The sequence below is a fragment of the Loa loa genome, assembly GCF_000183805.2.
Source record: "Loa loa unplaced genomic scaffold supercont3.501, whole genome shotgun sequence".
Classification (NCBI taxonomy): Eukaryota; Metazoa; Nematoda; class Chromadorea; order Rhabditida; family Onchocercidae; genus Loa; species Loa loa.
The window spans coordinates 7337-19294 of NW_018108681.1; the positions used below are offsets into that span (position 1 = coordinate 7337).

General features: G+C 35.2%; 1 protein-coding gene across 1 annotated transcript; it reads left to right on the plus strand.

The window, feature by feature from the left end:
* Positions 1 to 3013: 3013 nt before the first annotated feature.
* On the plus strand, positions 3014 to 11188 carry LOAG_08695 (hypothetical protein; the record flags this gene model as incomplete). Its single annotated transcript, XM_020447772.1, has 26 exons — positions 3014 to 3030; positions 3109 to 3248; positions 3531 to 3652; positions 3798 to 3928; positions 4161 to 4356; positions 4588 to 4757; positions 4862 to 5054; positions 5170 to 5298; positions 5381 to 5497; positions 5639 to 5885; positions 6062 to 6165; positions 6241 to 6425; positions 6519 to 6722; positions 6893 to 7028; positions 7445 to 7549; positions 7662 to 7750; positions 7852 to 8011; positions 8189 to 8288; positions 8418 to 8599; positions 8789 to 8894; positions 8977 to 9095; positions 9183 to 9344; positions 9581 to 9673; positions 9814 to 9931; positions 10038 to 10230; positions 10435 to 11188. The coding sequence occupies 26 exons, from the start codon at positions 3014 to 3016 to the stop codon at positions 10622 to 10624; spliced, it is 3708 nt and encodes a 1235-aa protein (XP_020302034.1). The 3' UTR covers positions 10625 to 11188.
* Positions 11189 to 11958: the final 770 nt, after the last annotated feature.

The following is an 11958-nucleotide window of genomic DNA, read 5'->3' on the forward strand; positions in this document are numbered from 1 at the left end:
TTATTATTATTATTATTATTATTATTATTATTATTATTATTATTATTATTATTATTATTATTATTATTATTATTATTATTATTATTATTATTATTATTATTATTATTATTATTATTATTATTATTATTAAATTAATTTCAGGAATTCGTCAGTGGTTATCCATGTAGAAACCATGAAATTATTGGATTTGAGTCCCGCGATTGTTTGGCAACCGACAATGCTAAGTGTAAAGGGCCCTTCTTCCGGTATTGTACGATATCCTGTTGATCATAGAGCACTGCTGAGATTTTCTTGGAAGCATGAATCATTACCGAGTAGTACAACTAAAACTTCATAATAAATGTTTGCATTTTGCAGATTGCGTCATATTTTTAATGATCATGAAACTTCCCGCTAGTGCATTTCTCAAAACTGATTTAATTCCTACCCCACTACCGGCTATCAACGGAAATACTAAACACTAGAGAAAGTGAGCGCATTTTTATTAACTCCAATCACTGTTAAATATCAGTGATAATCAGTAAACATTTATTCGAGTAAAAGAGATTCCATATTGACTTGATGAAAGTGTCCCTTGCGATTACCTTGTAAATGTTCCATTGGCGCATAAAATTATGGTGTATTAGGTAGAAATGATTTATTGATTTAATTTTACCGACTGTTCAGTCTCTGAAATTATGATTTGTAAATGTTTGCAATTTTCCGATATATTGCAAAAAATTTTATCTACCACCAACCAAATGTTTAACAAAATGAGTACTTGTGATTTGCATAGAAAAATTTCATGAAAATTTATCACTTAGTAAAGATCTTGTTTGCTAACTGATGCTCATTACTGTCATGATCATATTTTTTAGGTAGCTAGATTCAAAGGCAATTTCAAAGGTACTTAAATAACTCATTGGGCGATGATTGACATATAAATTTAAATTATCCGGCCGTCTAAAAATTAATAAGGATCATTGATTGTCACCCATGAAAATGTTCTTAAATGCAGTAGCTTCTTTAACATATATACCTGTTTCTCCCAGTGGTCTGACACCAAAAGCAGCAGCATTCTAGATTTCGGAACTGTCTAGTGTAAGAAGTGATCAGTTAGGTAGCTTGTTTGCTTTTAATCGAGGAATTATTAAGAATGTCTCACAAATATTCCTTTCATGTTACGTGTCCTATATCATGCCACTGTACCAAATTCGATCATGTTTGAATTAAAAGTGAAAAAAAAAGCTGCAACCAAGCTTTGTCCGTATTTGACACGTGTGTCTAACTTGCAGTTCCGCATGAAAACCGCTTTTGATGATATCAACAATGGAATGAAATCAATTTCAAGTTAACCTTCGAAATACGAACCGGAAGATCAGGTCATTGGAACATATGTTGACAGAACAGCAATCAGTGTTTATCATTCTGTGCGGAGATCATCCACCTTCAAAAGATGGTGACACCCTAAGTAGTAGATGTTTTCTTAATAGCTATCTATCCTTGATTCTTTGTAAATTGACTTTGATGCGGAAAACTGAATGAAGAGTGTCACTCTCATCCCGAAACAGTGCTAAAGATGAGTGATGACTTATTCATAACGATTTTTCTTCTCATTCCTCCTCAATTCGTATACTTTCCTTTTTTCCAATCTTTACTTCCCATAAAATAATAATTTGATTAGCTTTTAGCAAACATTTTTTGCACGACGAACTTATCTATCAAGATAATGTGGTTAATTAAATTTACAATTCCTTTTCTGACTTTTGCAAATGAAATAAGAAAGGGAACAACTTGTCCTCAGAGCACTATAACTAGTAGTTTGTTGCTATAATCAAAAGTAAAATAAGATATATCTTTTAAGCTCTAAGCAAGTTAGCCATATGTTATCACATGTTGGCACTGACTGAAAGACAGGACGCGAATAACTTTCGAATATATTAAATGTAGAATGGTTAAAAGGTTGGTATTGTATCCGTACATGTCCATATCCCTTTATAACCATCAGAAGACGCCAACAGGATAATAAACTGAGAATTTACAAAACTGAATATAGTTTATTGGATGCTGAACAAGCATTTTTTGTATACTCTCGCAAATGACCAATCAGAGCAAATAAGCGTAGCATTCTCTTGGTCAGTTAAGCTTTACCAAAATCTTTTGCCCTTTCATTTCATTCCCCGTAATCGTCATATTGAAGAAGTGACAAGTGCAAGTATGGAATACGCATTGTGGCATATCGTTCTCACCGCCTTTCACACCAAATCCCGCGTCAGCAAACTTCATGCTACTACCGTCGAGAAACTCTTCAGTTCCGAGTAATCATTCGTGGTGATTGTTGGTGATATGTGAGGGAATCGAAGGGACGACGTTAAAGACTGGAAAAGTATGGGTGGTCGAGAGTACGTCTTCCTAGTTGCTAATGATGACAAAGACTGGAAATGTGGACAGATAAACCAAAGGGATGTAGGAGAATGAGTGTAGGAAGACTGATAAAACTTGTAGGAGGACTGATAGAACTTGAAGCGATTGCAGTCCTGATTAAGAGCAAAGATCACATAAGAAATCTATGGATTTTTTTTCTTTTTTGGAGTTTTTGTAGTTGAAGTATCTTTCCCACTTTTTATGGTGGTAGCTCAGTGAAAAAAAGGAAAGACATTCAGCGCAAATGTCATCAACTATGCTTTGCTGCTATTTGGTGTTGTTTAATGGTAATAATGTGACGTCATTCCCCCGGAAATTCCTTTCTTTTTTCGCATAGTACTGCAGATTTAATGTCATCCCATAAATCAATGACATCTAGTGAATCCCGGGAATCTTTGAATCAGTTAGACGTGACAGAATAACGCTTCTCAGAAGAGAAAGAAGGCCGTTTGATCTATCATGCACCAATGCTAAGAGTGAAGGAAGGGAGGGTATTGCACACGCACACACACACACACACACACACACACACACACACACACACACACACAACACACACACACACACACAGACAAGGGATGAACATCTGATGAAAATGATGAAATCGTTAATGTGGTCGGTACGTTGGTACAACTCTCTTCGAATCTTTTTCTCATCCTTTCCCTCTCTTACCCTCTGTACTCTTTATACAGAAATTGATTATAGGTTTGGTGTGAAGTGGGGACTTTCACTGGAAAGTGACATTGAACGGGTATCACTGCTGCATGGTAGCGACAGCACGTCTTATAACTGCTTAACAAAGCGTTACGCAAATCTAGCAGCAATTCAGGGAACACGACGTTCAAGTATGTTATTCGTCAATGTTTTTTTAACTCAAACCTTATAGATTGTTCTATGTAACGCGAAGTACTGAATGTTATGTTGCTATCATTGTTCTTCCAGTCCTTTTATGAGTAGAGTGTTTTAAAAAAGAAACGATTGAAACGACTTGCTACTCATTAGGAGATGAGTTATGTGAGACAAACAGTAGATTCGACAGGGTAAGTCTCTCCGTGATTCGTATTTAAAAAAGAAGGAAAGAAATAGAATTTTGAAACCCACTGATATAATTAATTAAGAAATTTTAGGGCGAACCGGGCGAAAGGACACATTCAAGAGAATGCCTACACAAGCAGCGCACAGTGCTCACATCACTGTCGATGATGAAAATGTGTATCTGTGGGGATATAAAACAAATAAGATAAAAACGGTATGTTAGCCACGAAAGTTTAAGTTTTAAAACTAAAGTTCAAGCGAAGCAAATAAATGAGTTAGCCGCGAGGGCAAACCATAGAGGTTAAGCGATTATTTCGTACGAAAATGTTCTTTCCTAATATGATGTAAAATATTTTCAGGTATTAACGTGGGTAGTTACAGTACTTACGTTGGGCACATTCCGCTTACTACTGTATTGGTATCCGAGGTGGTGGGTAAAATGTACTGCTTCAGAATGTTCTCTTAGTACAGCAAATTGCCTTTTGATTCGGTCAGTTATTTAGTCGTCATTTCTGTTAAAACTTTCCGTGTTTTGTCAGTAGTGAAATATGGGTGGCGCCATGTTACCTATGTGCAGGAGAAAGTATACAATGCAAAAAGTTTGATTTACTAAATCTCTAAACATGTGACGGCTGGTGACATTCGGAGTATTTAATTCGGTTCCCAACAAAAACAAAATGTCGAATTTCATTTTAATGTTTTTGTTTTATCATTAATTTAAGGGATGCGCACATGGATGTTGCCTTTCGCCCGGTACTTTGTATGATTAGTGATAGTGTTATGCAAGTGGGTTTTCCTGTAACTGGTTTTCGAATGGCTGATGTTAGCACGTTAAGATATTTCACTTTTAAAAAACTTATCTATCTTTGGTCTGCTGACGAAGACCGATTCATTTCAATTGACTCACTAGATGTTGATGTAAGTTTGTTTTAATACGGACTACAATTCAGGAGTCATTTTCTTTCAGTTTCTTTCCTCTTTATTCATTTCTGTATTTGTTTCCTTTCAAACTCTTTTCTACTCCTTCCATAGGATTCTGGGAGCTGTTCAGCTTTTTGTTGCCTAACACTAAACTGAGCTGATCTGATGAATTCTCTTGGACTTTGCTTCAATGTTGTAACAACACCTTTTACCTCGTTATGATTTTAGATTGACTTTCACTGCTTTCATATTATGGCAGAAAAAGGCCTCAGTAGCGCTGATCTTGCGAAACGTCTGGCAGTTTATGGAAAGAATATAATTGACATAAATCTCAAACCACTGCATGTTCTCCTATTCCGTGAAGTTGTATCTCCTTTCTATATATTCCAGTTGTTCAGGTGCGCATTTCATTTAAAATTCTGACATGAATTTACTTAAAAATTTCTAGTGATATTTAATACTAAAATTCATAATGTGCTAATGCCATAGAGAGTTTTTATAGCGTTGCGATTTGGTTTTCGGATCATTATGAGATATATGCTAGCGTTATTGTTGCTATGTCTTTGTTTTCCATAGCGATGGATTTGTATCAAACCAGAAAGCAAGAAAGGAAGTTACGAAGTATGGTTCATTCTTCGGCATTCGTACAGGTATTTAGAAATGGTGAAAACCCTTTGGAAATAAGTAGCGAAGAAGTAAGTTTTGGCTTTTGATTTCAGTTTTTGGTTTTCACGACGTTGTGTACATTTTAACAATTCGTTAATTTTATTGGTGCTTACTGAATATCTGCACTTCACGATTCGATTGTAGATAGTGCCTGGTGACGTTATTCTAATTCCTCCCAATGGATGTAATATGCAGTGTGACGCCGTACTGATTAATGGCACAGTGATTGTGAATGAATCAATGTTGACAGGCGAATCGGTTCCGGTAACGAAGGTCACTATGACTTATATTGGTTTATGATCGTTGTTTTATTTTACTGACCATTCATTCAATTTCATGTTTCAATTTTTTTTAGGCTGCTTTACCAGATGATGAGTCCTCAATTTTCTCGTTGAAGAAACATTCCAGGCATACGTTGTTTTGTGGAACCCAAGTACTTCAGACACGTTATTATGCGGGAAAAAGTGTAAAGGTACTAATTCAAAAGTTGATGAACTGTTTTTAATGAAGTTTTTTAATAAGGTTTTCTCGTTTATGCAATTGTGAAATTCATACCTTCACATATCTGGCTAGATCTAATGTATTCCTTTTGTGATCGTGCCATTTATTCTAGGCAGTTGTTCTTCGAACTGCTTTTACAACGCTAAAAGGTCAACTGGTACGCTCAATAATGTATCCAAAGCCGATAGACATGCGTTTTACAAAAGATCTCTTTAAATTTATTGGTTTTCTTGGATGTATTGCTTTCTGTGGCTTCTCATATACCATTGTGACTATGATTTTTCGTGGTGCAAATATGAGGGAAGTTATCGTGCGTGCACTGGATATCATCACTGTAGTTGTACCTCCTGCTTTACCTGGTTAGTGGTACTGTCTAATGTTATCCATATGAAGAAGAGCCTTGGGAATCATTTTGAACTTTAGTGAAGACTACCACTGCAATTAGTAATAATTCTTCACTGAAGAATCTTAGCAGAGGTTTTAAAAAGTTCTATTTGAAGAGTGTAATTATAACGCTGGTACATTTGTATTTTAGCTGCAATGAGTGTTGGGATATTGGCATCACAGATGCGTCTCCATCGAAAAGATATTTATTGTATTTCTCCTTCAACCATTAATACTTGTGGTGCGATCAATGTCGTAAGCTTTGGGTTTACTTCTGCTTTCATTATAGGTAATGAATTTAAAATGTTTGTTTATATTTCCATTATACAGGTTTGTTTCGACAAAACGGGAACTTTAACTGAGGATGGTTTGAATTTTCATTCTGTTTGTCCCGTTGTGCTCAGCAACGATAAGGAACCGTTGTTTCGGCATGAGTTTCCGTCACTAAATGTCAAGGAGATGTGGGACTATCGCAAACTTGTTGAAGCAGTATCCACATGTCACAGTTTGACACGGTTGGTTCGTTCCTTTCATTCGAAAACTAGGAATAAGAAAAGATTATATCAGCGGTGGTTCGAAATCATTTTGAAAATTTGAATCAGTTACAGCATAAATGGCGTTCTCTGTGGTGATCCACTTGATTTGATTCTCTTCAAAAACACTACTTGGACACTGGATGAAACCATGAATTCGAGGATCGAAGAAACCGCTCGATTTGATATTTTGGCTCCACCGGTTGTACGGAGCGTTCCTGGTGCATGTGGTTGTGATCGTGAAATAGAGCTTGCAATTTTGAGACAGTTCACTTTTAGGTGATACTTCTATCATTTTGTAGGAGAAAGTTATAATTTAGCCCTACTGTATTATATTTTATCTTTTAACTACTTCTATTCTACGTTTTTTTTGTGTTCCAGACAGCTTTCTGAGAATTCTTCGGAGTGAAATTATGTTACGGTTTCAAAAATTTATTTGAAATTTTTAGCTCTTCACTACAGCGGATGTCTGTTATCGTGCATGATCCAGAGGATGAGTCACATGATATGACTTTGTATTGCAAAGGTGCTCCGGAAATGATAGCTTCGCTTTGTCAACCGTCTAGTATTCCTGCCAACTACAGCGTTCGTTCATTTGAATCATTTCTTAAGAATTGTTGTTGTCATGCTTCAAAATAATTCTGCAGTCTCATTTTTTTCCTCTCCCTTTGTCCTTTATCAATTCAATCATGAAACAGAGTATTTTTCTTAATTATAATTTTGACAAAATTATGATTAAGGAAAATACTCTAGGTACTTGTGTGTTAAAACTTCGCTTTTTTTTTAAAATAGGGCAGGTCGTCATTGTAAGTGCAATAAAAAGTATAAAGTATATAGTTTTTAAATAACAAACTTTTTAGTCGACATCGCTGTTGCCTTGTTTTTCTGTAAACCTTGGTAAATTTGAGATTGTTTGACACTTTTTGTTGTTGTGAATTCTTCAAATTTTTTGGTAATTACGTCGCTCAATTAAATACCGTTTTCTAAGAGTAACTTTGCAGAATGTCGTAAATAATTATGCACAACACGGGTATCGATTGATTGCAATTGCCTACAAAAAGCTGCATATCAGTTTCCCTAAATCGCAAAGGGTAAACAGAGAGCAAGTTCGTTTTTGTTGGCAGTTGAATGGTTGGGAATTTTGAAGACTGACTTTTTGTTTTTTTATTTCAAAATTTTGCCTGGAGACAATATTTTGAAGAAAATGAATTATTTTAGGTGGAAAATGACTTGACATTGCTAGGTCTAGTGACGATGGAAAATCGACTGAAAACGCAGACAGTAGGTGTTATTCATCAACTGAATAAGTAAGATTTTTTTTCCAGTCTATCTCAACTTTCGACCAAAAATTTGTTCATGAGCATCATAATTTTTTTCTCTGAAATTAAAGAGTTGATATAAATTCCAGAGCTCATATTCGGACTGTCATGGTCACTGGTGATAACATACTCACAGCGCTTAGTGTTGCTCGTGAATGTGGAATTATACAACCCGTAAAGAAAGCCTATATCGTAGAATGTGGTAATCGTGACTCACCAAACTCAAGAATCCCTCTCTTGCTGAAGCAGGTTAGGAATTTGACGACCTCTCGTAATGTTTATTTTCATAATTTTTCAGGTTTAAGCATAAATCAGTTTTGAGTTGGACGCAGTGTGCACTTTCTTCTGCTTGTATTACCGCAATTTTCACTAAAAATGTGGGGTAACTGATTTTCATTTTGTTCAGCTGATGTCAATTTCCTCCAGGCTGCTTCTTCGTCGGAAGATCTTCTGGATGATTCTTCATCAATTTATGACATGGAATCGAGGAATTTTATAGATCCTGCTTATCAACTTTCAGTATCAGGTTAGTAGCGCTTTTAAAAACTCACACTTCCAAAGTACTCAAATTCGCAAATGATAGTATTATTATTTTAATGATCCCATGCTCTGATATTGGATATACCCGTTGAGAAATTCATGGACTGCTTTGCAGGTCCAACATTCGAAGTGATTTCTCGTGAATACCCAGAATTGCTGCTCAAATTTGTGACTGTTTGTGATGTTTTTGCACGAATGTCACCTGAACAGAAACAAATGCTAGTAAACAAACTTCAAGAAGTTGAATACACCGTGGCAATGTGTGGTGATGGTGCTAACGATTGTGCTGCCCTGAAAGTACTTCATTGCTTTTCTCTTATTTGCATTTGATTTATGTAATATCAAGGCGAGAACTATTTACGTTTTCCGATCCATGGGGATTTGAGTTCTACTGTCAGGCGTGTAAGTTGGGTCTTTTAGGAAGATAGTTGTCATACTATTAATTCGTGGAATTTAGGGAATTATTTCATTATATGATGATTTCAGGCAGCTCATGCTGGTATTTCGTTGTCTGAAGCAGAAGCTTCAATTGCAGCTCCATTTACTTCGCGCGTACCTGATATTCGTTGTGTTCCAATGATTATTCGTGAAGGTGAAGGTGTTGTTATTATTATGACATTTTCATCCAGAAATATCAATGAATGTGACCAATAAATGTTCACGATTTTTTTCAGGTCGAGCAGCTCTGGTAACTTCGTTTGGAATTTTCAAATATATGGCAAGCTGCTCATTAACTCAGTTTATTTCTGTCGTTTTACTTTATTGGCTCTCTACAAATCTTACAGATTTTCAGGTTATTTCTGTGTTAACATCGACTTACGATTGTTGAGCTCACTTAACGCCTGTTGTTTGTTCAAATAAAATTTGATGAACTTTTCAGTTCCTTTTCATCGATTTATTCCTGGTAACAACAGTGGCTGCATGTTTTGGATACACTCCACCATGTCAGAAGCTTGCAATTTCTCCGCCACCAACGAAATTGCTTTCTTTCGCATCACTGCTTTCAGTTGTGGGGCAGCTCTTAATTGTTTTTATTTTTCAGGTTAGTTTTTCATTGTGAAGTTCAAAGAGTATGATAGTATGAGCGCAAAAGCATTTTATGACTCAGACCCTTCTTTCTCTCTTTTGTGCTGGGCTCGAATGCTGATTAGAAAATGACCGAGCTTGTTACTTATTTTGCTGCACGATTTGCCTGTGCAGATCTTCTTTATTTGAAATTCGGTAAAATGAAATAGGAAATTCATTTGATTGATCCCTGGTTAATAATAATCGTTCCAGTTGTCCGTTTTCATATATACTGCAGCGCAGCCATGGTTTGTGCCTTACTCAACACCATTTGGGATTTCTGTTGAGGATAAAAGAAGTATGCAGGTAACAATAGACTATTTATAGGAATGAATCTTTTTATTGCCTTTTCCCATATTTCCTTACTTTTGATTAAGGAATTTGATTATTAGGTTTTTTGAATGGTTGTATTTCAAATGAAGTAGTGGCTATGTTTTGATTTGCAGGGAACTGCAGTGTTTTGTTTGTCCTCTTTCCAATATTTAACTTTGGCAGTTATTTATAGTAGAGGACCACCATATCGTAAAACGATTTTCAGTAACACACCGATTTGTGCCTGTCTTGGTTAGTGCAATGTCATTTCAGTATTTTACATATTTACCACAAAAACGGTATATGTTAATCTACCCTAATGAATATTTTGGTAGACAAATGTCAATTCGCTTTTCAGTAATATTAATTTCTATCTCTGTGTGGCTCACAATTAACCCTCCGTATTTTGTGGCCAAACATATGCAATATGACCCACTTCCGGAGTTCGGTTATCGGATTTTCATGCTTATTGTTGCTTTCAATTACATTTTATGCGCCTATTTGTATGAAACGGGAGCTATCGAGTACCTGGTTCTTACTGTTCGTGAAAAGCAAGTTACTTTATTCTTTCTTACCTTATTTTTGGAAGAGAGGAATTTTAATGACTGTTGTTTGGAGATGACAGCCTTCTGGAGTTATGCAGGTTTTCTATACTGTTGGTTTAAATACATTTATTTAGCTTAACATTTACTAGATGGAACTTTTTTTTCTAATTTTTTTTCCAATTAAATAACAAGATATGTATTATAATTTAGGTGGCGTAAGAAGCATTCTGTTGAAACGGATGCAGATATGCTAAACAAGAATGAAAAGATTTTGCGTTCGATTAGCAGCAGTCCAAGTTGGATTTCACGCACGGCTGAAGGACCTAGTGGTCATTTTGGATTATACTCCTTCCCAAATTCCTCACACAATACTAAATGTTACTCAGCGGAGTGCTTTTAATGGAATTTAAATAGGTTTGAAATAGGGGGCCGTAATGCAATGCATATTTTGCACTCTGTTGAAATTTATACTGTTATAAACACATTTCTTTGTTAAACTGATCTTTTAGTTACCTTCATTTTTGATAGTGTATCTGTCCCCTTTTCCCATCTGTTACTGTTACTTTGAATTTGTTTTTTAATCCGCTCATTGGTTAGGACAAGTTGTTCACTGTACAGCGTTTAATAACGCATTTTTCAGCTAACATTGAGAGAATTAGTGCAGTTCCAAAAACTCTCTTTTTTTGAATAACAGAACAACTGTGAGTTGCTATTATTGTTTACTGTAAAAAAATCTTCTAATCATTTCTATATAATCATACTTTGTAACGCTGTCATTTTTCATTTTGCTATACCTCTACGGTCTACGTTTTAATTGTACTATTGCTGATGATGTAACTTATATTCGTAGGCAAATTAAGAAGCCGGAAAATGAGCCATTATAATGGTGAGAAAGACATCGTGAAATATTCCAAGTTTATATTTTTGACTTGTTAATTGACATTTTGGAAGAAATTACTACTAATTTTCATTACTTTTCTACAATGGTTTAACAATCTGTTTTTATCTCTTGCATGTTTTTGATATATTAATGAATTGTATAGCTATATCTAATATTCTACTTTCAATCATGTTTCAATAAAACAGAGTCAGTAGCTCTCCTTTAAACATTTTACGTCTCATGCTAACTGGCAGGTGTGGTCACTCATAATCGAACTTATTGACTCATTAACATAAGCCGAATACTTCTTAGTGCGTTCAGCAAGGACATCTAGTGGCGCAAGTCTACATGCTCAAGAATGCAATGTAAAACTTTCAGGAATGAGAAACTCGTGAATTTTATGAATTCTTAGCCTGAATTGCAAAATGCTGCTGTTAAATCTGATTACAGTCACTTGTAATTATACATCGCACGTGCTAACATATTGAATGATAATAAACGAATCGGCGAAAATGATTAACTGACAATCCAGAGTGACATAAAGTGGGAATTGTCCCAAATTTTCAAACGAAAAAAAGAATCGTGGATATTAGTGAATGTCATAATTTCTGCAACATACACAAATAGACTGCTGAAGGAAGTATAGTAATTATACAGAATACAAAGTAGTGATTGTCTTAGTTAAAAGAATAAATTAGTATAAGTTAAAACGTTAGAACAAGTTAATAAACGCAAATGTTTAGTGATATGTCCCATCGGAAGAGTTGCAAAAAGCTTATATATTACTTACGATATGCAAGGTCCTCAGTAATGACAAATATTAAAGAAAAAATAGACAAAGAAGAAAGCGGAAC